Consider the following 21392-nt stretch of genomic DNA (forward strand, 5'->3'; position numbering starts at 1 on the left):
AGCCAAAATTTAAAAAAAAATACACTTAGTTCCACTACTCCTGGTTCCATCATCAGATCAGTTGGAAGGTAGGTACCTACAACACAAGAAAATTATTGCATAGTCATCTGGATAGCATTTTCAAAATTTCATATCGATCTGGCTTGCTCATTTTATATCATAATTAGTTCCTTTAGTTATAAGTGTAAATTGGCTTATCAATTTGGTAGGCATATACATATGTAGATATAATGCCTGATACAATATCATTTGAGTTTATTACCTATCCATTCCTTGTAGCAAACATCATAAAATTCATAAACATGTACAAAATTTTGCCTAGGTCAAGAGTTCCCAATCTTCTTATTATTCTTCGATTCCCTTGTAATTTTGTAAGGAAAACTCATAATGTTAGGGCTGGCGAAGGAAGCATACAAGGTCCTGACTAGGCTAGGAATTACATTTTCGACATGCTTCAGTGATATTTCCAACAACTTAGGTAGGTATTTATTTAGCTAGATATATTTCATATGAAAGCTATTGAATTTTATTATTCTGAAATCCTTATTCAGCTTGTAGAAGATATTTTAGAAATAGGCGTGTTACTACTCATCGCATGTGTGATTCACCCAAGTAGTTATTCATCCACCCGATATGGTAAAGCCGTCCGCCTCCAAAACAAAACAGGGCCGGCTGTTGATTCACAAATATTATGTCACGTAGGAATATCTACATGCATATATAGGGACACAAATCAATGCGAAGACGTGCCATTACATGTTTTCTACTGGCCGGCCGTGTCGTGTTGTACGTAAATAAATAATTATTTCTAATGAATAGTGGCCTAAATGCGCTCAGCTATTTCTAAATTATCGCCAATACCGAACTGACATACTTTTATATGATCAGAAACCATTTCCACAATTTCATCTGTTAATCGCCCGGTATCTTTAAGAATTTTCACTAACTCGCTCATTGTGAAAAGCGAGTGTGCAGTGACGCCATTCCGTTTGAGCACAGTAGCGCCACCTTGTTCGCGGTCGAGAACTACTACGGCGTCAGTGACGCTTAAACCTTCGTGGCGAAGCGTGCTTACTGTTTCTAGCAAACTGCCGCCAGATGTCACTACGTCCTCTACAACGAGACATTTTTGCTTCGGTTGGAAGATTCCTTCAAGGATTTTCTTGGTGGCGTAGAGTTTTGTTTCCTTTCTTTTCATGATCATGGGTGTTCCGCTGTTGACGGCCATGACGGCGGTGATCGGGAGGGCAGCGTACGGCACTCCGCATAGGATGTCGTGCCTTATCTCTGCTGCTAGGTTTTGGAGATGCTGCGCTACCGCCATCTGTGTAGAGAAAGGAAAGTTATCATTGGTATTGTGTGCATTTTCAAAAGATGTCGCTAGCTAGACATAAAAATACAAAATAGGTTCAATGGGGTTGGCCAGTGGAAGTATTTTACAGATGGCGCCAGCGTAGGTTTGACCTGTAAGTCCTAGGAAATGTGTCAAATACTTGTTTACTTTGAGAATTTTATGCCCTAAATGACCTTTAAGCCAAATCTCATAGAATCAAAATAGAGACAGGTAAAGCCTTTGAATTAGGTGACTGATTAGACCTCTTGACACATAACTAGATAAAATCAGAAATAGTAACTCATCAGAAATTATTCTTATAAGATGTAATAATCCTTGGTGTCTCATTAGAAAATGTTCTTTCTCATTAGAACTATATTTTGATCTACTTACTTAAAAAAAAAACGGCATGTATTTAATTAGAAAACTAACGCAACCTCTTTACCGCAATATGTGGTATTATCTATGAAAAGGGACCTTATTGTCGATGGCGCTTACGACACTAACATCGATGAGCACTAAACGTAGTAGTTTAAAATTGGTGATTCTGGCCCATTTTAGTTATTTTGATTTCCAATTTAGCAATTAAGTTTCTTTGATTACCACCACCATATTTACAGACTTTTACAAGGATTTCATGCATTATTTTCTAGTATATATAACTTCAGTCCTTGAACTACGTTATTGCTTGTCAGAAACACGACGGCTCATTATTTTCTCGATAGAATCTTAAGTTGAAAACATGCCTAACACTGTCTTTATTTCCTTATGTTAGAAGTACTAGGACGAAAATGTATATGAAACTTACTTCAGTCGATAGCTTTTAAGTAAATCTTCATTATTGCTTGTCCTTTTATCGATACGTTAATTTTTTCATTCATCATTTGATGAATTCAACATTTTGCCTACTAAATTACACCCTACGCGGCAATACCTTGCGCCTATTCCTCACGCCAGTACGCCCGTGACCACTGTCAGCGTCGGACCTGTGCTAGTTTAGCGGACGTTTCATAAAATGGGTAATCACAGTATAAATATGCAAATATGTTATACACACAATGTTTTTCAACATACTTACGAAGAAAAGCAAAATAATTCTTAAATACGGTGACATTTCAGACATTCGTCCGTCATATTGTCATTTTATAACAAGTTGGGCAGCAAAGGCACACACCCATCTAACCAATCCGGAATTCAGTCACGATTGATAAATTGTGTAAACATATTTTAAAAGGCTATAAAATTAATCAAATTGAATAATTTAGACTGGTCACATTTTTGTAAAAATCGATTTCTTCTGGCAAAACATATTACTTTTTGGCAACCGGGTTTTTTAACCTAATTAGACCCCGCTGAATCCGAATTTGCCGGTTGCTTGATCGAATTCTTGACTGGAAGTGAGATATGTGATATTAAAGGTCCCTTTTTTTAGTTTTTCGTAAATAACTCGTAAACGGTGGCCAATATAAAAAAAATTAACTAATAATCTACACAAAATTTTCAATAAAAAAGATTCAGTACATTTTTAGCAGGGATCAATATTTAAAAAGATAATAAAGAGGGAAAGTTAATTATAATAAATTCTAAGGTTCCTTGTTTTTATTTTTTCGTGAATAATTTGAAAAGTATGACTCATAGCAAAAACAAATCTTACACATAAATCATCATCATCATCATCATCTCAGCCATAAGACGTCCACTGCTGAACATAGGCCTCCCCCTTGGACCTCCATACGTGCCGGTTGGAAGCGACCCGCATCCAGCGTCTTCCGGCGACCTTAAGAAGATCGTCTGTCCATCTTGTGGGTGGACGTCCTACGCTGCGCTTGCTAGTCCGTGGTCTCTACTCAAGCACATTTCGACCCCATCGGCCATCTTCTCTGCGTCCAATGTGGCCTGCCCATTGCCACTTCAGCTTGCTAATCCGGTGGGCTATGTCGGTGACTTTAGTTCGTCTACGGATCTCCTCATTTCTGATTCGATCACGTAGAGAAACTCCGAGCATAGCCCTCTCCATAGCTCGTTGAGCGACTTTGAGTTTTGAGATGAGGCCGATAGTGAAAGACCACGTTTCGGAGCCGTAAGTCATCACTGGTAACACACATTGAGTAAAGACTTTCGTCTTGAGGCACTGAGGTATGTCGGACGAAAAGACATTACGTAGTTTCCCGCACGCTGCCCAACCGAGTTGGATTCGGCGGTTGACCTCTTTCTCGAAGTTGGACGTACCTAATTGTACTACTTGTCCTAGGTAGATGTACGAGTCAACAACTTCGAGTACCGAGTTCCCAACAGAGACTGGGATGGGCACAACATTGGCATTTGACATAAGTTTCGTCTTGTCCATGTTCATTTTCAAGCCCACCCGTTGTGAAACTCGGTTGAGGTCATCGAGCGAGTTCCTCCATCGACTTTGCCATGACTACGATATCGTCGGCAAACCGAAGGTGAGTGATGTATTCGCCGTTGATGTTGATGCCAAGTCCTTCCCATTCCAGGAGCTTGAAGGCGTCTTCCATTACGGCAGTAAACAGTTTCGGAGAGATAACGTCTCCCTGCCTTACGCCTCTTTGCAATGGAATCGCCCTCGTGCTCTGCTCCTGTACTCGGACCGACATGGTGGCGTTATTATACAAACACTTCAACACTTCGATGTACCGATAGTCAATATGGCATCGCTGAAGAGACTCAAGCACCGCCCATGTTTCCACCGAATCGAAGGCTTTCTCATAGTCCACAAACGCTAAGCATAATGGCAAGTTATACTCTTCGGTCTTCTGTATAACTTGCCGCAGCGTATGGATGTGGTCTATGGTACTATAGCCTTTTCGGAAACCGGCTTGTTCGGGAGGCTGGAAGTCATCAAGACTGTGTTCGAGACGGTTCGTGATGACCCTTGAAAACAGCTTATAGACATGGCTCAGAAGCGTGATGGGTCTGTAGTTCTTCAATAGGTTGTTATCACCTTTTTTGAAGAACAGCACCACCTCGCCTCTATTCCATGTTTCAGGCGTTATGCCCTCGGACAAGGCGGAATTAAAGAGCTTCTGGAGGACTTTAAGTACCGGTGTTCCACCCGCTCTCAGAAGCTCTGAAGTGATTTCGTCTTTGCCCGGCGCCTTGTTGTTCTTAAGCTGCTTCAGGGCCATCCTAATCTCGTACAGACTGATGTCCGGGATATCTTCGGTATAATGTCGGGACAGCTTGGCTCTTGGATCTCCTACCAAGCTGTCAACGGGCTTTGCGATCGAAGTGTATAACTGTCCATAGAACCTCTCGATCTCACCTAAAACCTCCGCTTTGCTCGACGCTATGCTGCCATCTTCCCGTTTCAGCTTTGTCAGCTGGCTTTGCCCAATAGACCCTTGCTTTGCTTGCGTTGCTTTGTCCTTTGCGAACACTTTGGAGCCTTGGTTTCGCTCAATAGTCTCTTTAATACGGTTAGTATTAAAGAGACGCAGATCATGTCGCAAGGACTTAGATATACGTCTATTGAGCTGCCTATATGACTCCGCGTCATCGGGAGACTGCAACTGTAGCGAGCGTCGTTCAGCCATGAGGTTTAAGGTTTGCTCGGTCAATTTCTGAGGTCTATCTTTACGGCGGGGTCTAAAAAACTTAGACCCTACTGTGTGGACAGTTTCCACTAGCCCGTCGTTGATTTCGTCCACTGAAGCCAAGTTCTCTAGGCAAGCAAAGCGGTTAGAGAGCTCGAGTTGAAAGCTTTCGGGGTTTTGAACATGGGCTCGAGTAGGTCGGAGCGTAGACTTCATCAGGCTGGACCTTTCAAGTTTAATATTGATATTCAGTGTGCCTCTTACGATTCGGTGATCACTACCGGTCTTTACCCTGTTGATCACACATAAATAATAAACATAAAATTTCCTACAAGAAACATGTAGAACACTTTTCGCTAGGATCAATATTTAAGAGCGCTCTTACAAGAAAAGTCGAAATAATGCAAAATTGATGATACTAGTTGACGAAATTCAGGACTTTGCGCTCATTATTAGAAACAATGAGTACTTGTTCCAGTAAAAGCGTCTTCTTATCTTTATAAATATCGTTGTAAATATTAGAAAAAGGACTTATTAAATTAGTAATGATTTTTTTTCTGATGGTCGTTTCCGAAAAACCCCGTGAAGCACTGAATGGCGAGCTCTTATTTGGAAATGTTGAGAATTTTACTCTGCTAAACCTGGCTATTTTGTATTACTAATACCCTGTACTTTAGGCATATCAAACTATATTTTTCCTACATACCTTTGAGAAAGAGAAAATCAAAGTAAAACGAACTCGATTTTCTCTCCGAAACAAGTGTCAATTCCTACGAAAATCTACTTAATATCGAAGTCATTTTCATACTCAAGCAATCTGCAATGTTTGCTTATACTGTTGGTATACATTAGTGTTTATGAAATTCTACTATAATTTTTTGGCAATTTTTTGAAAACCACTCTATATTACCGATGACGCGCGCTGCGCCAGCTCAGTGCCGCGGCAGAGCTTGTAGAGGCAGGACGTGTGTCGGTCGGCTCCGCACATTTTCAACGGCGACGACGAGGTTTTTATCATTGTGTGCGGTGGGCGCCGTGTAAAACGCTATACTGTGTGCGTGTAAACCGCAACGAGAGACTTTGATCCTAGCACTGTTTTTATAGTATTATAATTTATAATGGTACAGTTTAATAAACTACCGGACAGGATTAAAAATATTTGAAACGACCTGACATTCTATATGTATTTATTTGACTCAAGATAGTACTCAGGGTCTGATGATGGAGCCGGAAGGTGGTCACCGGTACCAATCAACCATGCAACTAAACCACTTCGTGTTTAGGCTCGTTTTATTCATCTCAACAAGATCTTTGACACAAGATAGTACTCAGGGTCTGATGATGGAGCCGGAAGGTGGTCACCGGTACCAATCAACCATGCAACTAAACCACTTCGTGTTTGGGCTCGTTTGATTCGGCTCAACAAGATCTTTGACTTAAGATAGTACTCAGGGTCTGATGATGGAGCCGGAAGGTGGTCACCAGTACCAATCAACAATGCAACTAAACCACTTCGTGTTTAGGCTCGTTTTATTCGTCTCAACAAGATCTTTGACTTAAGATAGTACTCAGGGTCTGATGATGGAGCTGGAAGGTGGTCACCGGTACCAATCAACAATGCAACTAAACCACTTCGTGTTTGGGCTCGTTTGATTCGTCTCAACAAGATCTTTGGCACAAGATAATACTCAGGGTCTGATGATGGAGCCGGAAGGTGGTCACCGGTACCAATCAACCATGCAACTAAACCACTTCGTCTTTAGGCTCGTTTGATTCGTCTCAACAAGATCTTTGACACAAGATAGTACTCAGGGTCTGATGATGGAGCCGGCAGGTGGTCACCGGTACCAATCAACCATGCCACTAAACCACTTCGTGTTTAGGCTCGTTTTATTCGTTTCTATAAGATCTTTGACACAAGATAGTACTCAGGGTCTGATGTTGGAGCCGGAAGGTGGTCACCGGTACTAATCAACCATGCAACTAAACCACTTCGTGTTTAGGCTCGTTTGATTCGTCTCAACAAGACCTTGGTCACAAGATAGTACTCAGGGTCTGATGATGGAGCTGGACTGTGGCCACGGGTACCAGTCTACCATGTAACTGAACCACTTCGTGTTTGGGCTCGTTTGATTTGTCGCAACAAGATCTTTGACACAAGGTAGTACTGAGGGTATGATGATGGATCCGGAAGGTGGTCACCGGTACCAATCAACCATGCAACTACACCACTTCGTGTTTGGCTTCGTTCGATTCGTCGCAACAAGATCTTTGACACAAGTTAGTACTCAGGGTCTGATGATGGAGCTGGACTGTGGCCACGGGTACCAGTCTACCATGTAACTGAACCACTTCGTGTTTGGGCTCGTTTGATTCGTCGCAATAAGATGTTTGACACAAGATACTACTCAGGGTCTGATGATGGAGCTGATGATGATAGACAGGTACCCGTCGCCACCTTCGCGCTCCATCATCAGACCCTGAGTACTACCTTGCGTCAAAGATCTTGTTGAGATGAATAAAACGTGCCTAAACACGAAGTGGTTTAGTTGCATGGTTGATTGGTACCGGTGACCACCTTCCGGCTCCAACATCAGACCCTGAGTACTATCTTGTGTCAAAGATCTTATAGAAACGAATAAAACGAGCCTAAACACGAAGTGGTTTAGTGGCATGGTTGATCGGTACCGGTGACCACCTGCCGGCTCCATCATCAGACCCTGAGTACTATCTTGTGTCAAAGATCTTGTTGAGACGAATCAAACGAGCCTAAACACGAAGTGGTTTAGTTGCATGGTTGATTGGTACCGGTGACCACCTTCCGGCTCCATCATCAGACCCTGAGTATTATCTTGTGCCAAAGATCTTGTTGAGACGAATCAAACGAGCCCAAACACGAAGTTGTTTAGTTACATGATAGACTGGTACCCGTGGCCACCTTCCAGCTCCATCATCAGACCCTGTGTATCTTCAGTGTCAAAGATCTTGTTGAGACGAATCAAACGAGCCTAATCATGTTACTACATGGTTGATTGGTATCCGTGACCACCTTAATCATCATCAGATCCTCAGTACCAGTTCGTTTTTAAACCCTCGTTGATACAAACTTTACAACCTATAGGTACCAAATGCAATGACGAAACATGTAAATAAGCGAGTAGGTACCTATAATTTCTTTCGAGTAATATACCTTCATAAGTACGAGTATGGGGCTATTCATAAATTACGTCGTTTCAAATGGGAGGAGTGGGGGGGGGGTCTGGACATCGGATGATGGTAACATGACGTAGGAGGAAACAGATTCATCCGAAGCTTGATTTTTGGATGATTTGAGGGGGGGGGGGGGTCAAAAATCGTCAAAAATAGATGACGTAATTTATGAACAGCCCCTATGTACATTTGCACTGCATTTAGTATTTTCGTACTTACCAAATAACAGTTTTAGAACTTAAAAGTTAAGTACAGTTAGTGTTGTTATGGTAATATGGTTGATTTCAATATGCTTCGCGAAGGATCAAGAATGTTTAATCCATCATTGTAGTGCGAGTGTGGTAGAAGGGATCGGCATACTGAGCTCGCACGGCCTGCCGCAGCGCGTAAAATACCTAAACTCGCTCAACGCCGAAATGTAATAGCGCTCTTAAAAAGACAAAGCAGCCGGTAAGTTAATTACAATCAATTTTAAAGTCCTTTTTTAGTTTTTTGTAAATAACTCGTAAACGGTGTCCCATAGCAAAATAGGTTTTATGAATAAATAATCTACATAAAATTTCCTGCAAAAAACATCTGAACACTTTTCTCTAGGATCAATATTTAACGATATTAAAGGAAGAAAGTTCATTACAATCAATTCACATGTCACTTTTTTTAGTTTTTAGGGTCCCGTACCTCAAAAGGAAAAAACGGAACCCTTATAGGATCACTCGTGCGACTGTCTGTCTGTCTGTCCGTCTGTCACAGCCCATTTTCTTCAAAAGTACTGGACCAATTAAGTTGAAATTTGGTACACACATGTAAATTCGTGACCCAAAGACGGACATCTTACGTAAACAAATGAATTTTAAACATGGAGGCCACTTTTTAGCCAAGGGGGGTTAGTTAACATTAAGAACCTATTTTGCTATGGGCCACCGTTTACGAGTCATTTACGAAAAACTTAAAATAGGGACCTGGAAATTGATTATAATTAACTTACCCCCTTTAATACCTCATTAAATATTGATCGTAGCGAAAAAGTGTACAAAACCTTTTTTGTGGACAATTTTATGTTCAATATTTATGTATAATATTTTTTGCAACTGCCCCCGTTGCAACCGTTTGCGAGTTATTTACGAAAAAAAAGCGACCTGTGAACTGATTGTGATTAACTTTCTTCCTTTAATATCGTTTTAAATATTGATCCTAGAGAAAAGTGTTCAGATGTTTTTTGCAGAAAATTTTATGGAGATTATTTATTCATAAAAACCTATTGTGCTATGGGACACCGTTTACGAGTTATTTACAAAAAACTAAAAAGGGACTTTAAAATTGATTATAATTGACTTACCGGATGCTTTGTCTTTTTAAATATTGATCCTAGCGAAAAGTGTTCTACATATTTCTTGTAGGAAATTTTATGTTTATTATTTGTGTAAAATTTGTTTTTGCTATGAGTCATACTTTTCAAATTATTAACGAAAAAATAAAAACAAGGAACCTTAGAATTTATTATAATTAACTTTCCCTCTTTATTATCTTTTTAAATATTGATCCCTGCTAAAAATGTACTAAATCTTTTTTTATTGAAAATGTGTCGATTATTAACGTTTAACAATTTTTTTTATATTGGCCACCGTTTACGAGTTATTTACGAAAAACTAAAAAAAGAGACCTTCAAAAAGTGATTATAATTAACTTTCCCGCCTTAATATCTCTTTGAATATTGATCCTAGCGAAAAATTGTACGGAATCTTTCTTGTAGGCAATTTTATGCAGATTACTTATGTTTAAGAAAATTTTTGCTATGCGCCACCGTTTAAGAGTTATTTACGAAAAACTAAAAAAAAGGGACCTTTAATATCAACTATCTCACTTCCAGTCAAGAATTCGATCAATCAACCGGCAATTTCGGATTCAGCGGGGTCTAATTAGGTTAAAAAACCCGGTTGCCAAAAAATAATATGTTTTGCCAGTCGAAATCGATTTTTACAAAAACATGATCAGTCAAGTATACACTCATATTATATACATATAATTAATAATTATTTAGGTACACTCACCGACCTCACCGTCTTACCTACCATTTTTAGGGTTCCCTACCCAAAGGGTAAAACGGAACCCTATTAGTAAGACTCCGCTGTCCGTCCGTTCGTCCGTCCGTCTGTCAGCAGGCTGTATCTCACGAACCGTGATAGCTAGACAGTTGAAATTTTCACAGATGATGTATTTCTGTTGCCGCTATAACAACAAATACTAAAAAGTACGGAACCCTCGGTGGGCTCAGTGGGCGAGTCCGACTCGCGCTTGTCCGGTTTTTAATTTAATTAAGTACTCATCAAAATTCGAATTTACTAATAAATCTTTTTCAATATTAATTGCCGAACTAAAAATCCCGGAACTGACGATTCAGAATACCGATGTCGTCAGAATAAGGACGTAGACGTGCTGCGCGGGAATGGTGCGGTGCGCCGCGCGGGGCGCCCGCCTGCCCGTTCTACCACTCGTCTGCTTCACCCCCTTGAAAACGTAAAACTCGAGTATAAGAGCGCCTTAAATATTCTATACACTTTTTCGCTAGGATCAATCTTCTTCTCCTTCAACCTAGCGTTTTATCTAAGCGTCCGGTCTTCAGCATCCTCTGGTGTGAGTAGATTTTAAGTAGATTACTTATGTATCAGAACATTTTTTGGTACAGGCCACCGTTTACGAGTTATTTACAAAAAATATTAACAATTGATCATATTTAACTTTTTACCTTAAATATTTTTTTAAATACTGAACCTAGCGAAAAAGTGTATAGCATATTTAATGTAGACAATTTTACGCAGATTACTTATGTATCAGAACATTATTGCTACAGGTCACCGTTTACGAGTTATTTATAAAAAAACTACAAAGGGACCTTTAAACCCGATGACTGATAAGTTCATCAGCGTCACATAACATAAATTGACCTCCGCATTGGATAGACAGCAACATTGAATGTTCCAGTAATCAAAGAAACTTAATTGCTAAATTGGAAATCAAAATAACTAAAATGGGCCAGAATCCCCAATTTTAAACTACTACGTTTTGTGCTCATCGATGTTAGTGTCGTAAGCGCCATCGACAATAAGGTCCCTTTTCATAGATAATACCACATATAGTCAACTCATCGGTAATTCTTAATTTCGATCGCATCTTTGAGTAAGAGATTAGCAGTATTTACTCCGTATATTAATTTGTCTCTGGTGTGTATACTAGAGATGTGCGCCGATGGCAAAATCATCGGCGGCGGCGTCCGATGATTTTTTGACCGGCGGCGGCGGCGTGATCGGCGTGAAATCGGCGTGGCTTAATTTTTGATACTGCATGAGAACGTGGCTGTAGAAACTCTATATTAAAGCCTTCTGAGTATTTACTAGGCTATCCAAAACTTATTATGTGTGTTTTCTAAATGATTGCCGAAAATTATAGCCCTTCATGACACTTGGCAACCATTTATTACCAATACCAACCTAACGGTTACCAACGGTATGTTTAAATATTAAAATAAAAAGGATACTTTAAAACGCTACATTTTACGCAGTATTTTTACTTACTTTGTAAGCGGAATTCAAATAGAACTCAAAAAAAAAATATTTATAAGTTAAGTCTTAAATCTATGTATATTGACTTTTCCCAGCCGCTGTCGCCTCACCTAGGATTTGTTACGAAATAATGATGAACTACCTACATACTTTACATTTGTCTGAACTGAAGTTTAACAGAAATGTAATGTTAGATTAAAGATGTCATCGTTTTCCAAAGAAAACGTCTCTGGCAGGTAGATTCGCTCAACAGAATGTCTTTGAAGTGTCCCGTTTTATGGAATACTAAGGTCTACTTTGTTTTCTTTACTGCTAGCTTAGTGATGATAGTTGGTGGTTTAAGTTCCTATAAGTAGGTATAATTGTTTAAGTATAGCTTATTGCGGAGCTTTAAACTGATTTTTATAATTTTGATTGAAATATATATTATCAAAGTACACAACGGGACTTAATCGCGTATTTAAGTTTTAAGTTTTACCTCCGACGTTTCGAGGACGGCGTTGTCCCCGTGGTCTCGGAGAAGACTGGCTCAAGTTGACATCAACATCTTCTAGCCGCGCGAGTTTTTCGAACTACCCGCACTTGGTCTTGTTTATCAATTTGAACGTTTTGCGCACTAGGGATGTTACTCTGTCGACACACAACACACTAACGATATTCGATTTATCAACTGTCGATATTCGTTTCCGCTTACATTTACTAATGACTGGATTCCATGTGGATGAGATCTTAAAACCCTCGTCCCGATTAAAATTGCAATGTTTTTTGATTTCAATGGCTTCCCGCACTTTTCTACTGTGGAAATGGCGATCCGTGGAAATGATTTTAGGGTTATGCAGCTCAATCCAGTGGTTTGGTCCTGACTCCAGCAAATGCTCAGGCACGGCAGACTTGTTCACCTGACGATTTTTGACAGCTGCGATATGTTCCTTAACTCTTTCTGCTATGGTGCGCTTAGTTTCTCCGATATAGGAACTACCACAACTGAAATCTATTTTATAAACGCCAGGTGACTGGAACGGAATAACGTCCTTCGGTGACCTTAGGCTCCCTGCAACTTTGGATAAAGGAGTGTACACCGTCTCGTTCTTCGAGACCACGGGGACAACGCCGTCCTCAAAACGTCGGAGGTAAATCTTAAAACTTAAATACACGATTAAGTCCCGCTGTGTAGTTTGATAATGTTCAATAATCGTGAAAGTTTAAATCAGTGAAATATATATTGTTAAGTAAAAGAAGCTGATAATCACCATAAAATGACTAAGAATTGATCCTGTGTAATTTTAAATGAAATTGTATATTATATAATAAATAAATACAGTGGAACCTGGATAATTGCAATCTCAAGGGACCGGCCATTTTTTGTCAATTAACCAGGTTTTCCATTTAAGCAGGTCGTGTCAATTAACGAGGTTCAAAAAATCGTTGTGTCAATTATAGAGGTTTTCATTAATACAGGTTGCGTTTTGACAAATTTCTTTTATGGAGGTGCAAATAACCATTCAAAGTAGATTTACACGCTTAAATTCTGGGTTTCTGGTCTATATATTGCTTCTGTCTATACTTGTACTTTTACACTACATTCATTACCACTTTATTTTCTTATTAATCATTTGGGTTTAAAAATTCCCTTGAATTGTAGAAGAAAGTTTAAGTAGAATGTAAAAAGCATACTTTGTTTTTGATTAAATCAAAACTATTTCACCTACTACAGGCTGTGATAGATACCCAATAAATAAATTGAATTCTGGATGAAGATATAAATAAAATGATCATTGCTATTAAAATATTGTTTCTGCTGCATACAACTACATTATTTCAATTACAGAGGTAATAAGTAAGACTCGTTTCAATAATAGAGGTAAAAAGAAAAGCAAAAATAACGGATTTTTTTAGCACAGTGTCAATTATAGAGGTCTTAGTTGCGATGTGGTCAATTACAGAGGCAAAATTACGAAAAGCACTAAAATCTAAATTGCAATTATAGAGGTTCCAAACTTGCAATTATAGAGGCCTTTTGGTCTCAAGGGACCGGGACCGGACTTTTGGTTGCAATTATTGAGGTTTTCCATTTATCCAGGTGCCAATTAACCAGGTTTCACTGTAAATCACATTTATTTATCACATAATATACAATTTCATTTACGTTCTACAAAAAAGCTGTGCGAAAAAATATCAAATAATAACCTGAGATCCAAAAACTAGATCTTGTTTAAATTAACACTAAATCGTTATCACAGCTAACACCGCAACGACAAAAATGATGCTAATTTGGTTAACCGGCAAATAATAACCGAAAAAGCATAAGGATCTTTAAATTATACCTCTGACACTATCTATTCACTACGCAACATGGAATAAAACACGATAGGTATCAACATTTCCCACGCCGATTATACGCCGGTCAAATTTATCGGCGGCGGCGGCGTGGAAAAATCGTAGGCGGCGGCGGCACGGCGGCGCGGCGCACATGTCTAGTGTATACTAGGGTAACCTACATAAACTATACAGAGTTGACCAGTTGACACATTATACATCGATTGATTCATTTCGTTTCAAGCCTTGAAATTCAAGGCAGCAAGTATGTAGGTCGGATAAAGCCCTTCCGTAAAACTGGACTATTTATTTTAATGACATGTCGTGGTTTAAATTTTGTTTACATAGTATAAAGATGTTTTAAGTTAAATTGTTTTACATATTTGAGCGTGGACTGCGTTCGTCCGTTGGTATGGACACCACGGACGAACGCATACCTACATTACATGGATGATTTTTAAACCCTTAGCCAGATTTAAAGCTCGAGGCTTATACAGATTAACTTTTACTACTAATACTAATACTATAACTAGGTATTTAATTCGAAAACTACTCTATCCCCAGGGGTTGCCGGCAATCCTAATTAGGTGTTTTTTCTCGTCATGTAGTTTTGAGTAGAAAATTGATTAGGGGATTTAGTTTAGGGGTATACGAGGGGTAAAAAGTTTGAGAAAATCTTCTAGTTTGTTTAAGAGTTCCACGCGAAAGGAATTCGTAAAACTTTTAACAAACTATTTCGACTAGAAGTTATCATTTTGTCGTCTGCATTCGATAAGAATAGACGGCGCGGGAAACACAAATTCTTACACAAAACCAACTTACAAACACACCTCGTAAATTTAAATTCGTTTGATTTTGAAACTTAATCCTTCATAATAAAGTCCAACGTTTAATCTTCTACGTCAATACAGCTGTAAAATTTAATTTGTTTGTGGTTAACTTATTTTATTTCGAACGCATCTTGACGTTGGCTATTTTAGAACGCAGCTTATTTTTTTTTTAATAACAGAGTGGCGGAAAGTGGCTGAAATGTTGTGGCGTTCAAATCTTTTGTGTTAGTTGGCCAGGCTTTATTTAACTAATGGTATGTGTCGTCTGTATGGGGATTTTAAGCAAGATTAATTGCCGTCATTTTAAAATGTCGTTTCTATTTTATAATATGAAACATGTAAATGCGGAAACTTCTTTTCTAGAAGTCAGACCGAGATGTCTGTAACGATTATGATAGCACGTACACGCAGTGCTAGTGTTATTTTAAACGTTAAACTTCTATGAAATAATGACGTATAAAATAACACTTGCACTGCGTGTACTGTCAAAATCGTTAAAGATTAATGCCAGGATCGCACGTACCGAGTAGAATGGCGAGACAGTAAAACGAAGTATGGAATTTTTACTCGGCCGAGTAACAATTTCATACTTCGTTTTACTGTCTCGCCACTCTACCCAAGTAGCATTGCAAGCTGTATATAAGCTGTATTAAAGTTTATTTGTACACTATAAGCTGTACAGTTAGGCTGTACAAAGGCTGTATAAGCGCTTATACAGCCCTTATAAGTAAAAAAAGGGCCCAAATTATACAGCCTTTGGCGTTATTAGAGCTGTAGAGTAGCTGTATAAGCAATACATAAGCTGCATAATAGCTGCATTACAGCTATATTTCGGTGTAACAGGAAACCTTAACACTACAGATAATCTCTTATAAGTACGATATAAGAATATAAGTTTTAAATGAGTTATAAGAAAGAATTACAAGAAAATAATAATCATTTAAGAAACTAAAATGTCTTAATCTTGTTCATTCGTAATATAGTAATGGCGACAATAAAGTTTTATAGTGGATGGTAAAAGTAAAAGTAAATATTATACAGGACTTGAATGGAATATTACATTATTGGTAAGTGCGGATTATTATTTATTGTGAACCTGTGTATCTTTTCTGGCAAAATATTTACGCGCCTGCAAAATAACAAAGAGAAAATAAGGAAAATATCAAAAATCGGTAAAGTTACTGTTTCTTTTTAAGGTTAGAGTATCAAAAATATTTATAAATATTAATTCTAAGGCTAAACAATTTATTTTAGCTGGTAATCATAACACGGCGTTAGTCTGCTAAATATTTGCAAGTATTTCTTTAATTATATTTATAAATTCGTTTTTTTTTTATTGTAAAATGGCGACAATTTTTAAACAGCCTACAGGATAGTTGGAGAGCATTATAATCTTAGTAGCTGTGCTGTGTAATAAATGGAGTGTCTTTTACAGCTTTTGTAATTAAAACAGCTTTATAATAGAATATTTGTATTCGTTTGGCTGTATTTCGGTTCTCCGTACATAAGTTATAATTCTGTTTAGAGATCCGTATAAAAAATAAAAAACCTGTACTGTAACTGTCATATATTCCTTTAGTTTTATAATACACTTATTTTCAGAAATCATTACACTACTATACTTATACGAGTGTAAAATTACGCCAAAAGATTGTTATAAGCGACTCTATCAGTAATACAGAAAAAAGCTGTACTATAGCTGCCATTTATTCATTTGGTTTTATAATACCCTTACAGACAGAAGTTATACAACTACTATTCTTATAGGAGAGTAAGATTACGCCATAAGAAATAGCTTTAAAACGGGGTTGACAGATACATTTGTACAGCTACAAGTGCCAAGTGATACTACAATACAGCCTGTATACAGCTTTTGCGATAGAATTAGCTTGTAGTGTTTCACAACACTTAATGTTTTTAAACGGAGTTGATAGATACTTTTGTACAGCTAAAAGTGCCAAGTGTTACTACAATACAGCCTGTATACAGCTTTTACGATAGAATTAGCTTGTAGTCTCTCACAACACTTTTAGTTTTATAGTAGATTTTTTATATTCTGATAAAGCACCCCATGCTTCCGCAGAATCCTTTATAATGATTTTATACAGCTTGAGCTGTATAATGTCTGTAAAGTACCTTTTATACAGCTTAAATCTTTTCTGACACTCTTATACGTCCCTTAAATCACTCTAAGTTCTTAATTGGCTGCTATATTGATGTTGCCGACACTTCCATGCTACTTGGGCTACTCGGTACGTGCGATCCTGGCATTACCTCGGTGACCTCGGTCTAACTTCTATGTAAATTTCAACATGATTATTATCCTTTTTAAAACTTTTAAAATTTGTAATTAATAGGTAGGTACTTTGAAAACTTGATTGGTTATCGTAAAAGTTGAGCTTTGTTACTTACCGTAGGTATGAGCTTCTGATAAGTGATAACTTGATAAGACGCTGCTATCCATAAAATCGATAAACGGGCAAAAATCTAATAAAACTAGTACTAATTTAGAACTAGACGATAGTTTATCACTATTTGCGTATTTTGGCAATGATTCTACCATAAAACCTAGTTTATTTTATCGAGTTTTGCTCCCGGATATGGGGAGTTTTAACCTTTTGGACGCCATATGACCGATATACCTAACCGCACCGCAGGTTCAACGCCAAAAACCGATTAATCGGTCACAGACCACAGAGCAACATAGACCTACGTGCATATGCATAAAAGTTCAATTTCAGTTTTGACACTTCGGTGATGTGGCGTCCGAGTGACAGCTTTTGTGTTTGACACGGCGTCGAAAAGGTTAATACGAAGACATGACGGATTTAGGATGACTCACCGGGCCGGGGCCGGGCCTAGCTATAGTATCCGCAGAATTAAGTGGCGAGCAGGGTCATAAACGTCACTATTGTTGTTACCGCTACCTGGACTATTGTTGCACGGCCCGCTCCATAAGGCCGTGCAGGTGCAAAAGAGATAGCATGATTCCGATGATTTATTACCGTGCTCGCCACTTAATTCTGCGGATACTATAGGCCGGGAAAGCACCGTGTGATCACCGCTTAGTCGTCATAGAAAATGACATGTCGAACGCCTCGGCCCAGGCCCGGTCTAGCGAGAGTCATCCTTTTCGCGATTAATTTCTCGTAAAACTGAGGGCCTACCGCGAAACCGAAATCTGCAAATTGCGGGGATCTTTCTCTTTTACTCCAATTAAGGCGTAATGACAGAGAAAGATGCCCGCAATTTGCGAACTTCGATTTTCGCGGCTATAGCCCTGGGGGACGATTTTTGAATTTCGATCGCTCGATTTCGTCACTCGAAAATCGGTGGAAAACGGTGTAATGTGGTGTAATGCTAATTGAAATACGAGCTATAGAAATTTGGAATCGAGTGGTATTGATCACTCGTTTTCAATACTATTAGTAGAATGTAGAATTTAAATGCCTAGTAGTGTAGATATTATTGAACGAAATACACGAAATCGAGCGGCCAGAATTCAAAAATCGGCCCCCTGGTGTAAGTTGACCTCTTGCTTTTTTACCATCTTTACCAACTGCTGCTCACGATACCACATCGGGCAAGCGAATGATGAGTTACCATTATCGTGGGGTGTGACACCATGATCCTCAGATCAAAGTAGATGGGGGTCCGCCGGCCCTCCTTGGCCTCCATGTCGCCCAGGCGGACTCCACCGCGAGCTGCTTACGAGACCACTTCAGGCAAGCGAATGAAGAGTTACCATAATGGTGGGGTTAGACACGATGATCCTCAGATCAAAGTAGATGGGTGTCCGCCGGCCCTCCTTGGCCTCTATGGCGCCCAGGCGGACTCTACCACAAGCTGCTCACGAGACCACTCCAGACAAGCGAATGATGAGTTACCATAATGGTGGGGTGTGACACGATGACCCTCAGGTCGAAGTAGATGGGGGTCCGCCGGCCCTCCTTGGCCTCGATGTCGCCCAGGCGGACTCCACCGCGAGCTGCTCACGAGACCACTTCAGGCAAGCGAATGATGAGTTACCATAATGGTGGGGTGAGAAACGATGACCCTCAGGTCGAAGTAGATGGGGGTCCGCCGGCCCTCCTTGGCCTCGATGTCGCCCAGACGGACTCCACCGCGAGCTGCTCACGAGACCACTCCAGGCAAGTGAATGATGAGTTACCATAATGGTGGGGTGTGACACGATGACCCTCAGGTCGAAGTAGATGGGCGTCCGTCGTCCCTCCTTGGCTTCTATGTCGCCCAGGCGGACTCCACCGCGAGCTACTCACGAGACCACTTCAGGCAAGCGAATGATGAGTTACCATAATGGTGGGGTGTGACACGATGACCCTCAGGTCGAAGTAGATGGGGGTCCGCCGGCCCTCCTTGGCCTCTATGTCGCCCAGACGGACTGCGCCGGCGTCGAACAGTTCCACCGCGAGCTGCTCACGAGACCACATCTGAAAAAATAGGCTGTATTAAGGAAGATGTGGATCACTCACGCTAGACTGGCCCAAGCCCGAGACGAGGCGTCTATGTCATTTTCTATGACGGCTGACCGGTGATCACGTGGTGCTTTCCATAGAAAACGAAGCTCCGGCCCGGCCTAGTCCGGTCTAGCGTGAGTCAACCATTAAGTTTAAGGGCTCATACGCAGTGGAGATCATGAAAATCCGGGCCTTAATTGAGTGGTATTTAATTCAATGACCGCTTAAGTATCAGTCATTAGAGAAATGGAGAAAAAGAACGCTTGTAATGATGTAAGACGCTCTATCTGAATAAGTAAGTTCTATTCTGTTCTATTCTTTGTTTTCTAAACCTCTTGCGTGGATGATTCACGATAAACCCGGCCGCGTCTGGGCCGGAGCTTCAAGAGCATCGTTTTCTATGGAAATCATCACGCGATGACCTGTCATGTCATAGAAAAGTAAGCGCCGGAAGCTCCGGCCCGGACACGGCCCGGTCTAACGTGAGTCATTCTTTTAAAATACCTACTTGACGTTGTCAACATGCGCGCTGTACAGTTGAGTAGAATGGCCTATCCGTGGGGTCATTTTTAAACTCTATATATAATAATCGCATTCTATAAGAAGTTATTATTATATGTTATTCTTAGTCAGTTGTTATTGTACTTATTGTACGCCGAAACTGCATGCGGCCTGCAATCCACGTTTTTCCAACCCGGTATAGATATCAAAGTGTTTAATCAATTCCGTAATTAATTTATTCACTCATGGAAACGTTTTCTACGTGTTGTTTATGATATGTTTACGCGAGTGGCCCAAATTACCATGACATGAGACCTGGTCGTGCTTAAAAGATTCCATTGTACAATGAAAACATGAAGTTTCGTAGTCCGACTTAAAATACTTCCATTGATTGTTAGGTACAGTCACCTGCAATAATATGATACTCTTCGAAGGCGGCAAAAATATGTGACACGCTCTTATACAGGATGATTCATGAGACGTGTATAATATTCGTTGTGTAACATATTGCAGGTGACTGTACCTAATCTATTATGTTTATACAAATACTCTTAAAGAAATAAAAGGAAAAAACTCTTATCTGTAAATACGCAGTAAATAAATACATAATATTCAACATAGGTACGAATTATTATCATCGGCTTATTATTATTACTTTATCCACTTATGCCACTAATATTTACCAACCATTGACGTATATCTCAGGACTGTGGCGTTACGGGCAATAAGAATGGGGCCAGTGCAGCAGCGGTGTGACACCGCTACAACGACGCGATTGGTTGATGAGTTCGCATCACGCGCGCTATTGTTTGTGTTACTTATTAGTACCATTTTTAGTGCCCGTAAGGCCCGTCCTGAGATATAATATAATACGACGTCAATGGTACCCACAGCGAACTGCAAAATTCCTAGACACAAGCTATGAATGGAATTCATTCATGAAGTGGGCATGCATTTTTGCTGCTGGAAGTACCTAACTCATCATATGCTTCAGGTACAAATAGGTTTTATTTTTGCCAAAAATATAATTTACGAGAAGTAAGTTCTTCTTTCACCATTTTATTTTCTTAGGTAAGACAGTACGTGCAATAATCAATTACCTACTCATCAAGACGGTTCTGACGAACCCAGACTTGATTGCGAAGTTGCGATGTATATACGTACCTACCACGGCCAGCCACATGCAGTTAGCGGCAAAAATGGCTATGCAGTCAGATCCAAACTAAAATAATCTTCACGCTCTCAATTCCTGGCAATAAAGTTGCTCATTTTGACTATAGCTTCGGCAGGTTTCGGCATAAAAATCATGTAGGTAATGTTTTTGCCTAAGATTCGGTTTCAGACAAAAAACTGCCGGCAAAAAATCTGGTTTCGGTCAGACACTACCTAGCTAGATCGATTTTTCGCCCCCGAAAACCCCCATATAGCAAACTTCATCGAAATCGTTGGAGCCGTTTCCGAGATCCCCGAAAAATATATTGTATAAATAAACAAGAATTACTCGTTTAAAGGATGACTCACGTTAGACCGGGCCGTGTCCGAGCCGGAACTTCCGGGGCATCATTTTCTATGGAAAGCATCACGTGATCGCCTGTCATTGCATGTCATAG

The 21392-nt window shown here is 39.7% G+C and overlaps 1 protein-coding gene across 1 annotated transcript; it reads right to left on the reverse strand.

Moving 5' to 3' along the window:
• Positions 1–823: 823 nt before the first annotated feature.
• On the reverse strand, positions 824–19256 carry LOC134800860 (uridine 5'-monophosphate synthase-like). The gene is made up of 2 exons (XM_063773417.1): positions 19117–19256; positions 824–1324 (listed from the first exon to the last, which is right to left on the reverse strand). The coding sequence occupies exons 1-2, from the start codon at positions 19252–19254 to the stop codon at positions 824–826; spliced, it is 639 nt and encodes a 212-aa protein (XP_063629487.1). The 5' UTR covers positions 19255–19256.
• Between the last annotated feature and the right edge of the window lie 2136 nt (positions 19257–21392).

The sequence above is a fragment of the Cydia splendana genome, chromosome 20 (assembly GCF_910591565.1).
Source record: "Cydia splendana chromosome 20, ilCydSple1.2, whole genome shotgun sequence".
NCBI lineage: Eukaryota > Metazoa > Arthropoda > Insecta > Lepidoptera > Tortricidae > Cydia > Cydia splendana.

Coding starts and splice junctions, on each gene's coding strand:
- LOC134800860 (XM_063773417.1), bottom strand. CDS start 19,254: ATGTGGTCTCGTGAGCAGCTCGCGGTGGAACTGTTCGACGCCGGCGCA. Junction 1,325..19,116: donor TGTCACACCCCACCATTATG/GTAACTCATCAT, acceptor TTCTCTACACAG/ATGGCGGTAGCGCAGCATCT.